The sequence below is a fragment of the Oncorhynchus clarkii genome, chromosome 4 (genome assembly GCF_045791955.1).
Source record: "Oncorhynchus clarkii lewisi isolate Uvic-CL-2024 chromosome 4, UVic_Ocla_1.0, whole genome shotgun sequence".
Lineage (NCBI taxonomy): Eukaryota > Metazoa > Chordata > Actinopteri > Salmoniformes > Salmonidae > Oncorhynchus > Oncorhynchus clarkii.
The window spans coordinates 13,480,459-13,494,730 of record NC_092150.1 but is presented as its reverse complement, the minus strand read 5'-3'; the positions used below and the strand labels follow the sequence as shown (position 1 = coordinate 13,494,730).

The 14,272-nt window shown below is 42.7% G+C and overlaps 1 protein-coding gene across 1 annotated transcript in view; it reads right to left on the bottom strand.

Annotated features, from left to right (window-relative positions):
* Positions 1-14,272, bottom strand: part of LOC139406455 (Ca++-dependent secretion activator 2) — a 266,758-nt gene that overhangs the window by 214,444 nt on the left and 38,042 nt on the right. The window contains exon 2 of the mRNA XM_071149059.1: positions 4,987-5,100. Coding sequence (XP_071005160.1) covers positions 4,987-5,100 — 114 coding nt within the window. The remainder of the gene's footprint in view (positions 1-4,986; positions 5,101-14,272) is intronic.

The window sequence follows — 14,272 nt, the reverse complement described above, 5'->3', positions numbered from 1 at the left end:
TAGCAGGCACCAGACACAGAACAAGAGATAAAGTCTGTTAAGCCCACTTCACCTCTCACAGAGCCAGGTGATGAGTGATGTATTAATTCCCTATTTTCCAGGGATAAAGCAGGCGCACGCACAAAGCACAGGAGATCGTTATCTCCAATTGAGAGCACAAAGCAATATGAATACCCTAGAAATGCTAAGCATTCAAAGCCAGGTGATAATGAATATCTTGGGCCTAGTCAATCGATAGTCCTTTAATCTTGGGTGGGCGGCTAGTTTCTGAGAGATTGGACTCCATTTTAAAAGTTTGAATTGGCTGAGAGATCTTGATCAGCGCTTTGGCCATGACCATATTGTTCATGAAGTTGATATCTCTTAACGAATGGCCGGGCGGTCAGTCCAATGAAATTGACTCCTTGGTGAAATTCAAAAAGCTGTAATTAAATAACTGGTGTCAAATTGTAATTAAACTAATTCAAATCATGATTAATTAATGGACTAAGACCTGATTGGTAATTTAGAAGAACTGAAAAAGTAGCACTAACCAATTAGTCAGTACTCATGTTTGTTCAGCTTGAGAACACATTGTGTATCGATCTCAAAACAAAATCTGATGTATTCCCAAAATAGACGGCAGAACGAATTTGAATAATGTTCTCTGGTAATTCAGTATCAAATGTCTTATCAAATAAATAAATAAATGAAAGAGTGACAACTGAAGGAACTAACACTGACTGATGAAAATATTGCCAGAGGTAAAATTATGGAATGATGCCTTGATTAATATCACTGGAGAATCTCTTCCATTTTGAAATAATTAGCTATACAAACTGTGTGACAGCCACTATGGCACACATGGTCAGTGTTATGCTACGTAATTGAAGATGTACTCTATTCTGTAGCATATCAATGTGCTCTCTGACATGTTAATGTAAAATATAAAATCCTGTTTTTACACCAGGCTTTCCCGTCTTACTGTGAAACCTATGTGCGAAATGATTGGGAAGATGCTAATTAGCTAAATATCAGACAGCTGCAATGATGCAGTCCAATTGAATAGCTTACAGGCATAAATTTGTCAAATAAATGCATAAGCCAGTTAATATACAGTACGTGCAGGCAATGTGACACATAGGGATAAGAATTTCATACAGGCATACACAGAAAGACATTTCAGAGTTGACATTAGTGAGCCGTCATTTCATATTCATCAAGTTTATGCATGAATGCAGTGATAAGTAGCTGGATGAAGTGCTGTGATTCCAAATGGCTATGAAACAGTACTCATAACAGAAAGTTGGTTGGTCCTCTTTGATGTCACGGAGGTTGATACATTACTATGTATAAAGCCCTTTTACAAAAAGTCCCACTTAACCTAACATCTTTACTGAACTTCAGACAAACGAGTCACCACACCCGGTCTCAGGGATGGCTAACTCCGGAAATTCCTTCAGGCTCTTCTCTCAGTATGACTCCCTGATAAAATAAAAAAGGTAAAAAATGTTATAAAAGTACTGTTGGATAAGCATCTTCCCCCCACTGTCTCTCTCCATCTCTCTTTCCACATCCCATTCTTCCTCTCTCACCAGTTACATGCCTTTCTCTTCGACATCCCTTTTTTCTCCATGCTAATCATCTCTCCATCACCTGTTCTTCTCCTCTCTTAACACTCCTCTCGCTTTCCCCTCTTCTTCCAGTCCTCCACTTTGCCTCCATGCTTCCCATACACCTCATTAACAGTTGAAGAACCCCCACTAAGAACAGGTTGAAATGATAAGCAATGGTTTTACACGCATCCAACTTTTGCACAGCAGCTGTACAAAAAGAAGAGCCAATAAAGAGAAAGAAAGTAATGTTGGTTCACTGGTTGCTGTTCTCAATAAGTGCTATGTTGATCAATCTATTGGTAATTGTCACGTCTGCTCCTCCCCTCCGGCGTACGACATTATGATTCACACCTGGACTATATTACCTTCATCATTTCCTCCCTTTTATATATGTCACTCTCCCATGTTCACTCACCAGTTGGTATTGTTCTTGTGTATCGGCGTACTGCCTTGTTAGTGTTGAGTTCTTGGTTTTGTTGTTTTAGCAAAACGTTTCACCTGCACCTGCTTCCGACTCACCGCCCCATCATTACAGTAATACAAACTTTTGACAGACATGGTCGTGGTGTAAATGTTAAGCCCGAGGTAGAGCAGAAAATTCAGTGTGTTCGGAAAGTATTCAGACCCCTCATTCCTCCAAATTGTATTACTTTACAGGCTTATTCTAAAATGTATGAGATTGTATAGATGAGGGGAAAACACAATACCCCATAATGACAAAGCAAAAAAAGTTTTGTATACATTTCTGCAAAAAAAAGTTTCATATCACATCTACATAAGTATTCAGACCCTTTACTCCGAGGGCCTGATTGGTGTCACACTTCTTCTCCATCCCTAGCAAACACAGCTGATTCATCAAACAGCATTCTATACTGAATACCATGATTAGGTGATTATTGGAGTCAGGTGTGTTAGCTGGGGCTGGGGGCAAAACTGTGACACCAATCAGGCCCCTGAGGACTGGAATTGTCCACCCCTGCTTTACTCAGTACTTTCTTGAAGCACCTTTGGCAGCGATTACAGGCTGGAGTCTTCTTGGGTGTGACGCTACAAGCTTGGCACACCTGTATGAGGAGTTTCTTCCATTCTTCTCTAAAGTTCCTCTCATGCTCTGTCAGGATGGATGGGGAGCGTCGCTGCACAACTATTTTTAGATCTCTCCAGAGATGTTCGATCGAATATGAACCTTCGCCCCAATCTGAGGTCCTGAGCACTCTGGAGCAGGTTTTCATCAAGGACCTCTCTGTACTTTGCTCCTGACTTGCCTCCCATTCCCTGCCGCTGAAAAACATCCCTACAGCATGATGCTGCCACCACCATGCTTCACCGTAGGGATGATGCCAGGTTTCCTTCAGATGTGACACTTGGCATTCAGGCCAGAGAGTTCAATCTTGGTTTCATCAGACTAGAAATAAACATATTTTTGCCTTGTCATTATGGGGTGTGTTTTTAGAATAAGGCTGTAACGTAAAACATGTTTAAAATAGGAAGGGGTCTGAATACTTTCCAAATGCACTGTACCCGCACTAGCAGGTATGGAGACTACCAGAGGGCAGTAAGCAATCAATAGACAAAGATTAATAGTGTACTGTGGGATGCTAACAGGGCATTGCGGTGTATTGACAAAGCAACTGTATTGATCAGGCCTAATGACTTACCTGACACGCAGTGATCACATTAGAAAGGATTATATGTGCCTGGGTCTGTTCTAGTGGTGCTGCTGCTGACTCCCAACTACACAATGCCCCTACATATCCATAGGAACAACAACGACTACATGAACATGATCAAGCACACTCCATGTACTTGGAGTGACAAGGGCAAATATTTAGAACCCTTTGAGAGTTTGTTTTAGTGGATTTGCATAGTCCTGAGCATCATGGGTAAATGTGTAAGCACAGTAATAAGTCAGAATTCCACCTCCTCCAATTGGACATATGGCCTGTGGCCTTCCTCACTCTAGCAGATGCCTTCTAAGGATGCATTGGAAAATTGAGAATTCAAAAAGTTGATGCGCTACTTACACTTCAAGACGATGTCCACTGAATAGTAATAAACAAGTCGTCTTTGATCATGTCTTGCCCTGACACTCTTCACATAGTGAGCCATGCAAAGACAGGCATAGACTTCAATGGGTTCCTCTCCCATCTACAGCAATTAAAGAGGTTGAGAAGCCCGCTCAACTGATAAGATCTCCATCTCATAACGTATGATAGTCACAACTCTCTTCAAAAGGAAGAGGAGGAGAGACTGAGACAAGGAAAGAGATTGATAAGGCAATGCAGAGCCCAACCCTATCCTGCGGGCCCACAGTGACAGCGTATGGTGGTGTCAATCAGTAAATTTAGCCTTCTCTTCCTCTGAAGCGAGTTGTGCCTATCATATGTTATGAGATGAAAATCTTATCAGTCAAGCAGGCTTCTCAGCCTCTTTAATTGCAGAAGATGAGAAAGACAGGGAAAGAGGGATGAGGAGAGGAGGGGGCAAAGATGGAGACCACAAACGAGGGACAGGCAGGGAGAAAGCGAGAGGGAAAAAGTCAAATAAAATATATCAACGAGAGATGGACTGATTGCAAACAAAAAGGGAAAGAAAGAGGGAAGAACGGACCAGAAAATGAAATGTGGGATGGAAAGAAAGTGGAAGACTAAACAAGAGTGTGCCGCAATGAGGAAAGTGATAGACGTATTGAGAAAGAGGGAGTGGAGGTGTTTGACAGCGCCCTCTTCAGAATCCCCCCCACGCATAAGCTGTTCGCATCAGTTGATCGATTTCAAATATTTTTCACCAGACACTCGCAATAACGTTAATTACAAAATGGCCCGTAAGAGTGAAATGACCCTATCCATCTCCAGACAGACTGGAGGAGGGAGTGTAACCACATAACGGAGATTAAGTGGGACAGAAAAAGCTGTGTTTATTGAGATTATACCAATGGCACCTGTAGTTCTCTCTGCCAAGTTGGAGGCGCCAGTCAGGCGAAATTGAAGAGCACAAGAGGTAAGGCCCTTCTTCTAAAGAACAGATTCCAGACAGTCCAGCTGAAATAAACAACTGCTTGGGAGACAAGTGTGGTACTGGAGAACTGCAACCCCCACTGGGCTCCCAGTGGTAAGTAGAGCATGCCACAATGGAAGCTAGCCAGTGAGCCCACATTTACATACAATGGCAATGCAGTGCCCAACTCTGTCCTCCAGGCCCACAGTGACAGCGTATGATGTTGTCAATCAGTGGCCAATCAGTAAATTGATAAATTATGTGCGACGGAGAAAATAAAACTGGCAGGACTGTGGCCCTCAAGGACTTCAGCACTGACAAAGTTATATGTTAAGGTTCATATAGAGTGTTTTATACTGAATGGTTATTTTTATGGGCGAGGGTGAGGTCTTACCTCGTAGTAGCTGCGCACAGCATTGCAGAAGGCCTCGTCCGCCACGATCTGTGTCTCCCCATTCAGGAAGGCCAGGAAGTGATCCTTCACCGCCTGCAGCTGCTGCTTATTAAGCTGAGAGCGAAAGAGAGAAACAATATTAAAACAAAACAAGACAATATTATTTAAATCATATTTTTATAAAATTTTCACATCAACAAAAGATTTGATTCATTTATTTTTGTACAACTTTTTTTTCCTAGTCATTGTTGTCCTTGACTTTGTTCTGTTCAAGCCATGAAGTACTCGGTGACAAAAGACTTCAAGTGCTTGGAATGCGTTTGAACGGAATGAAATTATTGGTTTCAGACATCTTTTCTCTTTTCTGCAGAATTGTGTTGCTAGACAACCAATTTAACTGATGGAATGATGCCTCTACGTCACTGACACGGCAATCAGTAGAATAAACTATTTCCCAGAAACAAATCAGAGCCAGCAAAGAAGCCCTAAAACAGTGAAGCAACAATTTCAAAAACACCATCAGTCCATATCATTCTTGTTCAGAGATTCTCCAATGATTACTATTGTCTGAAATGCTTTTGCCAACATGTTCAGTTTTAATAAGCAAGAAAACCCCCAAAAGCTTTCTCTCTCTCGCTCTGCCATCGCTTATGTAGCACTGTACCACTGACAGTAGCACTGCAAGCAACAAAAACATAATCAAATTCATATTGCTGTTTCTCCTGACACAATGTGGACAGCCACTTATCTCCCTCCTCCAGCCCCTGGGTGGGGAACGTTATTCCGAGATGGGTTTTCCGCAACTTAAACAAGTGTTTAGCCTTTCAACTGTGTGGCTACTTGTGAGATGAGGGAATTCTGATGTACCTGTTATTCATTGTGTTTAAAACTGTTCAGCGCCTACTCTTATCTCCGGATAAACACTTTTATTTGATTTTTTTTCATAATTTCTTCATTTTCAGAAGGAATGCTCTGTCAAAAGTTCAGTCAGCTGAAATGATAGCACTGCTTCAAAAAAAGGAAAACTTTGTGAGCAAGCGGAGAAATAGCCTCTTCATTTAGGAAAATCATATGGGAAAAACAACACAAAATTACACGACTGGCCTCATACCTCTTTGTGTGTGTGAGTCAGGTGTGCGCTCTCTTGAGCATACACATACAGTTGAAGTCGGAAGTTTACATACACCTTAGCCAAATACATTTAAACTCCTTTTCACAATTCCTTAATACTAGTAAAAATTCCCCGTCTTAGGTCAGTTAGGATCACCACTTTATTTTAAGAATGTGAAATGTCAGAATAATGGAAGAGAGAATGATTAATTTCAGCTTTTATTACTTTCATCACATTCCCAGTGGGTCAGACGTTTACATACACTCAATAAGTATTTGGTAGCATTGCCTTTAAATTGTTAAACTTGGGTCAAACATTTTGGGTAGCCTTCCACAAGCTTCCCACAATAAGTTGGGTGAATTTTGGCTCATTCCTCCTGACAGAGCTGGTGTAACTGAGTCAGGTTTGTAGGCCTCCTTGCTTGCACACACTTTAGTTCTGCCCACAAATTGTCTATAAGATTGAGGTCAGGACTTTGTGATGGCCACTCCAATACTTTGATATCGTTGTCCTTAAGCCATTTTGCCACAGCTTTGGAAGTATGCTTGGGGTCATTGTCCATTTGGAAGACCCATTTGCGACCAAGCTTTAACTTCCTGACTGATGTCTTGAGATGTTGATTCAATATATCCACATAATATTCCTTCTTCATAATGCCATCTATTTTGTAAAGTGCACCAGTCCCTCCTGTGGCAAAGAACCCCACAACATGATGCTGCCACCTCCGTGCTTCACGGTTGGGATGATGTTCTTCGGCTTGCAAGCCTCACCCTTTTTCCCCTAAACATAATGATGGTCATTATGGCCAAACAGTTCTATTTTTGTTTCATCAGACCAGAGGACATTTCCCCCAAAAAGTACAATCTTTGTCCCCATGTGCAGTTGCAAACCATAGTCTGGCTTTTAATGGAGGTCTGGAGCAGTGGCTTCTTCCTTGCTGAGCGGTCTTTAAGGTTATGTCGATATAAGACTTGTTTTACTGTGGATATAGATACTTTTGTACCCGTTTCCTCCAGCATCTTCACAAGGCCCATTGCTGTTGTTCTGGAATTGATTTGCACTTTTCGCACCAAAGTACGATCATCTCTAGGAGACAGAACGCGTCTCCTTCCGGAGCGGTATGACGACTGTGTGGTCCCATAGTGTTTAAACTTGCGTACTATTGTTTGTACAGATGAACGTGGTACCTTCAGGCATTTGGAAATTGCTCCCAAGGATGAACCAGACTTGTGGAGGTCTCCAATTATTTTTCTGAGGTCTTGGCTGATTTCTTTTGATTTTCCCATGATGTCAAGCAAAGAGGCACTGAGTTTGAAGGTAGGCTTTGAAATACATCCACAGGTACACCTCCAATTGACTCAAATTATGTCAATTAGCCTATAAGAAGCTTCTAAAGCCATGACATACTTTTCTGGAATATTCCAAGAAGGCACAGTCAACTTAGTGTATGTAAACTTCTGACCCACTGGAATACAGTGAATTATAAGTGCAATAATGTCTGTAAACAATTGTTGGAAAAATTACTTGTGTCATGCACAAAGTAGATGTCCTAACCGACTTGCCAAAACTATAGTTTGTTAACAAGACATTTGTGGAGTGGTTGAAAAACGAGTTTTAATGACTCCAAGTGTATGTAAGCTTCCGACTTCAACTGTGTGTGTGTGTGTTAGCTCAATAACAGTCACACAAGCATTGCCCAGTGGTCCTTTCCGTGCTGAAAATACTAGCTTGTGTGTGTGTGTGTGTGTGTGTGTGTGTGTGTGTATGTTTGGAAAAGTACTCTAGAAAAGTTTGAAGCAATGCAACTTGAGTCTAACACAGGGTGACCAAGCCCTGGAGCAAGGTGTGCTGACATTGACTTTAGTTGTGTCTCTAACAAACAGCCTCTCTCCGCAAGGAAATAAGGGTCTGACGGAACAGATACATCATATCACGCCACAGACGTCTAAACCTGGACAGAGCCTCAGACAGATAAGTACAGACATAAATTGAGCTGAAACTCAACAGGCATCATCACCTTTCAAAAGGTCTCTTCACAGTTAAGGAGTCATGATACGTTCGGAACGCTGATGGCAAGGCTTATTATTTACTATGGGGAGATAGATGAAGACCGTATGAACACACTCAATGCATTACACACAGATGGTAGATATACAGGGTTGCAGATTAGATGACGAGGAGAAGATTTAACAATGTTTGTATTAGGTGATTCAATGCAAGGATGGGAGTGAATTATCCAGCGGTGTGTTCATCTCCACTGAGAGTGTGTGAGAAATGCATTGTGAATGGCAGGTGGGGTGGGAGGTGTGCACTAAGGTGTGTGTGAATGCACTCTAATTACAAAGTATTCTCTCCTCTCTCATCAGAACAATTAAGAGCTTGTTGGCAAAACCAGCAATTCCTTCTGAATAGCAGATCAATAGACAGTCGTGTGTGTGTGTGTGTGTGTGTGTGCGTCAGCTCAATGCCAGCCACTGAATCATTGCCCAGTCGTCCTTTCCATGCTGAAAATACGAAGTGGTGTGTCCATGTATGTACAGTGTAGAGGTCGACCGATTTAAAATCGGCATGGCCGATTAATTAGGGCCGGTTTCAAGTTTCCATAACAATCGGTAATCAGCCTTTTTGGTCGCCAATTATGGCCGATTACATCGCAATCCACGAGGAAACTGAGTAGCAGGCTGACCACCTGTTACACGAGCGCAGAGTCAAAAGGACCTTGTGTCTGCAAGGAGCCAAGGTAAGTTGCTATCTAGCATTAAACTTCTTATAAAAAACGATCAATCTTCACATAATCAATAGTTAACTACACATGATTGATGATATTACTAGGTTAACTAGCTTGTCCTGTGTTGCATATAATCAATCCGGTGCCTGTTAATTTATCATCGAATCACAGCCTACTTCAACTTCGCCAAACGGGTGATGATTTAACAAAAACGCATTCACCAAAAAAGCACAATCGTTGCACAAATGTACCCAACCATAAACATCAATGCCTTTCTTAAAATCAATACACAGAAGTATATATTTTTTAAACTGCATATTTAGTTAAAATAATTGTGTCACTTCTCTTGTGGTCAGTGCAAGCAGAGTCAGGGTATATGCAACGGAGCAAGGTACAGAGAGATCCTTGATGAGGTCCTGAGTGCTCTGGAGCAGGTTCTCAGAGAGGGGGCAAAGGTTCACCTTCCAACAGGACAACACAGCCAAGACAACGCAGGAGTGGTTTTGGAACAAGTCTCTAAATGTCCAACCAGAGCCCGGAATTGAACCCGATCTAACATCTCTAGAAAGACCTGAAAATAGCTGTGCAGCGATGCTTCCAAACCAACCTGACAGAGCTTGAGAGCATCTGCAGAGAAGAATAGGAGAAACTCCCCAAATACAGGTGTGGCAAGCTTGTAGCGTCATACCCAAGAAGACTGTGATCGCTGCCAAAGGTGCTTCAACAAAGTACTGAGTAAAGGGTCTGAATACCTATGTAAAATGTGATATTTCTGTTGTTGTTCTACAAACCTGTTTCTGCTTTGTCATTATGAGGTACTGTGTGTATATTGATGAGGGGGGAAAAAAACAATTGAATCAATTTTAGAATAAGGCTGTAACGTAACAAAAATGTGGAAAAAGTTAAGGGGTCTGAATACTTTCCAAATGCACTGTATGTGTGTCAGTGTGTCTGTGTGTGCGTAGGTGGCAAAGTGAGGCTAATCTCCTGGGCATTAAGGCTCTTCAATCAACCTGTTTTACCATGGAGTGATGTTTTTGGGGCTGTTGCTGGGCAACACAGACTTTCAACTCCCTCCAAATATTTTCTATGGGGTTGAGATCTGGAGACTGGCTACGCCACTCCAGGACCTTGAAATGCTTCTTACGAAGCCACTCATTCGTTGTCCGGGCGGTGTGTTTGGGATCATTGTCATGCTGAAAGACCCAGCCACGTTTCATCTTCAATGCCCTTGCTGATGGAAGGAGGTTTTCACTCAAAATCTCACGATACATGGCCCCATTCATTCTTTCCTTTACACGGATCAGTCGTCCTGGTCCCTTTGCAGAAACAGCCCCAAAGCATCCTCCAAACACGACGAGTTGAGTTTTTACCAAAAAGTTATATTTTGGTTTCATCTGACCATATGACATTCTCCCAATCATCTTCTGGATCATCCAAATGCTCTCTAGCAAACTTCAGACGGGCCTGGACATGTACTGGCTTAAGCAGGGGGACACGTCTGGCACTGCAGGATTTGAGTTCCTGGCGGCGTAGTGTGTTACTGATGGTAGGCATTGTTACTTTGGTCCCAGCTCTCTGCAGGTCATTCACTAGGTCCCCCGTGTGGTTCTGGGATTTTTGCTCACCGTTCTTGTGATCATTTTGACCCCATGGGGTCAGATCTTGCGTGGAGTCCCATATCGAGGGAGATTATCAGTGGTCTTGTATGTCTTCCATTTCCTAATAATTGCTCCCACAGTTGATTTCTTCAAACCAAGCTGCTTCCCTATTGCAGATTCAGTCTTCCCAGCCTGGTGCAGGTCTACAATTTTGTTTCTGGTGTCCTTTGACAGCTCTTTGGTCTTGGCCATAGTAGAGTTTGGAGTGTGACTGTTTGAGGTTGTAGACAGGTGTCTTTTATACTGATAACAAGTTCAAACAGGTGCCATTAATACAGGTAACGAGTGGAGGACAGAGGAGCCTCTTAAAGAAGTTGTTACAGGTCTGTGAGAGCCAGAAATCTTGCTTGTTTGTAGGTGACCAAATACTTATTTTCCACCATAATTTGCAAATAAATTCATAAAAAATCCTACAATGTGATTTTCTGGATTTTTTTTTCTAATTTTGTCTGTCATAGTTGAAGTGTACCTATGATGAAAATTACAGGCCTCTCTCATATTTTTTAAGTGGGAGAACTTGCACAATTGGTGGCTGACTTGCCTCACTGTACCTGCCAGAGCCATGTTTCAGTTGCCTGACCACTCAAACTGAATTATTCCGCTGCTCTATCGTTCGCTACATACACTACATGCCCAAAAGTATGTGGACACCTGCTCGAACATCACATTCCAAAATCATGGGCATTATTATAGAGTTGGTCCCCCCTTTGCTGCAATAACAGCATCCACTCTTCTGGACAGGCTTTCCACTAGATGTTGGAACATTTCTGCAGGTACTTGCTTCCATTTAAGCCACAAGAGCATTAGTGTTGGGTGATTAAGCCTGGCTCGCAGTCACCATTCCAATTCATCCCAAAGGTGTTCGAGGAGGTTGAGGTCAGGGCTCTATGCAGGCCAGTCAAGTTCTTCCACACCGATCGCAACAAATACTTTCTGTATGAACCTCGCTTTGTGCACGGGGGCATTGCCATGCTGAAACAGGAAAGAGCCTTCCTGAAATTGTTTCCACAAAGTTGTAAGCACAGAATTGTCTGTACTGTCATTGTATTGCTGTAGCATTCATATTTCCCTCCACTGGAACTAAGGGGTATAGCCCGAACCATGAAAAACAGCCCCAGACCATTATTCCTCCTCCGCCAAACATGGCACTATGCATTCGGGCAGGTAGCTTTTTCCCAGCATTCGCCAAACCCAGATTTGCCCATCGGGCTGCCAGATGGTGAAGCGTGATTAATCACTCCAGAGAACGCATTTCCACTGCTCAGAATCCAATGGTGGCGAGCTTTACACCACTCCAACCAAAATTTGGCATTGCGCATGGTAATCTTAGGCTTGAGTGTGGCTGCTCGGTCATGGAAACCCATTTCATGAAGCTCCCGACGAACAGTTCTTGGGCTGACGTTGCTTCCAGAGGAAGCTTGACAGTGAGTGTTGAAAACAGAGTGCTGAAACACGTCAGTCCCGTTCTGTGAGCATGTGTTGCCTACCACTTCGCGGCTGAGCCGTTGTTGCTCCTAGATGTTTCCACTTCACAATAACAGCAATGGGTGTGACTGAAATAGCCGAATCCACTAATTTGAAGCGGTGTCCACATACACTATATTTTCACAAAAGTATGTCAATATGAGACCGTCGTTTGTGGTGACGTCAAAACAAAAAAAGTAAATCGGATCATCTCTAACCAATCAGTATCAAAGCCATTTTCAAAACGCCACTTTACCCACGTGTGTTCTGGCTCTGGCCCAACCCATCGGTTTCTGGGACCAATGATACGGTCTAGAACGGATTTCCATTCTAGAAATTGTCGGGGAGGTATTCAGCTCCAGACTCAGTGCGAGAAGAAATCAACATCCGTTGGCGTGGTAGTTTTGGGCCAGAGCAAGGAGTTTGGATAGCCAGGTAAATGTTTCAGAAACAGATATAACAACCTTTCACTGTGTTTACTTGGGCACACATTTAAACGCTATTAGCAGCCCCAGTTGCCAGATTCAGACATATATAACACCACTGCTGGTATTCTGGGTTTTATGCTTCTTTCCATAAACAGCGTGACGTAGGCTGTAGAGTAGTGTCATCTACCGCTGCAAGCTCCTTCTGAGAGCCATTAGGAGAGGCAATAGTGCGCTCACGTGTGATATCATCAGAGGATGCCACAAGCGGGCTCAGTCCCATCCCTCTTTCCCATCTCTCCCTAACCACGTTTCCATCCAGTTATGAGTAAAGTCTCACCATATAGAAAAAAAACAAGACAGCAGTGATGGAAACAGGACGTGTCGGTATAATTTTATAAACACAGACAGATAATTAGTTTGTTTGACATGAAATTAATTATGTTAGAAATCGCTGTGAAAACACTTATGCGACATATTGATGTAATAACCATCATATCAGAGTAAACTTGGAGTCACGCGATGATATGGTGTGTGGTCCTCCCACTACAACTCGGGAAACCGTGCGGTTTATTAGGCTATAGATGAAATAAGTTATGAAGGACTTGACAGGGTGGTGAAAGTACACGGTCTTATTCTGGTGGCATGATGATCGATGCTTGACTGACGTTGCCAAATAAAAATATCCATAATAATCTCATCATGTAGACTAGCCTACCCGCACTGTATCTGGAGCTACTGTTGGCTAGAACACATCTCCCCCTCCTCTCTACCATCTCCCCCCCATCTCCCCCTCCTCTCTACCATCTCCCCCTCCTCTCTACCATCTCCCCCTCCTCTCTACCATCTCCCCCTCCTCTCTACCATCTCCCCCTCCTCTCTACCATCTCCCCCTCCTCTCTACCATCTCCCCCTCCTCTCAACCATCTCCCCCTCCTCTCAACCATCTCCCCCTCCTCTCTACCATCTCCCCCTCCTCTCTACCATCTCCCCCTCCTCTCTACCATCTCCCCCTCCTCTCTACCATCTCCCCCTCCTCTCTACCATCTCCCCCTCTCTCTTACAGATGTAGGATCTTCATTTGTTGCTGAGAATTTTCCTGCAGGATTATTTTCATACTGTAGCAAACTGGCACATATTAAGATTCAGACTTCTTGACTTTTTCCACATTTTGTTATATTATAGCCGTATTCTAAAATGTATTAAATTGTTTTTTCCCCCACCTCAAATCTACCCACAACACCATATGACTAAGCAAAAATAAACGTTTCAAATGTATTAACAAATAAAAACAGAATTACCTTATTTACACAAGTTTTCAGATCCCTTGCTATGATAATTGAAATTAAACTCAGGTGCATCCTGTTTCCTTTTATCATCCTTAAAGATGCTTCTACAACTTCATTGATTGGAGTTCACCTGTGGTAAATTCAATTGATTGGACATGATTTGGAAAGGCACACACTTGTCTATAAGGTGGGAGAACCTTCCAAAAGGACAACCATCTCCGCAGCACTCCACCAATCAGGCCTTTATGTTATGGTAGAGTTCCCAGACGGAAGCCACTCCTCAGTAAAAAGGCACAACAGCCCACTTGGAGTTTTCCAAAAGGCACCTCAGATGACGAGAAACTAGATGCTCTTGTTTGATTAAACCAAGATTGAACTCTTTGTCCTGAATGCCAAGTGTCACGTCTGGAGGAAACCTGGCACCCTCCCTTAGGTGAAGCATGGTGGTGGCCATCTAAGCTTGTAACGTCATACCCAAGAAGACTCAAGGCTGTAAATCACTGCCAAAGTTGCTTCAACAAAGTACTGAGTAAAAGGTCTGAATACTTATGTAAATGTGATATTTCAGTTCTTTTTGCTGTGTCATTATGGGGTATTGTGTGTAAATT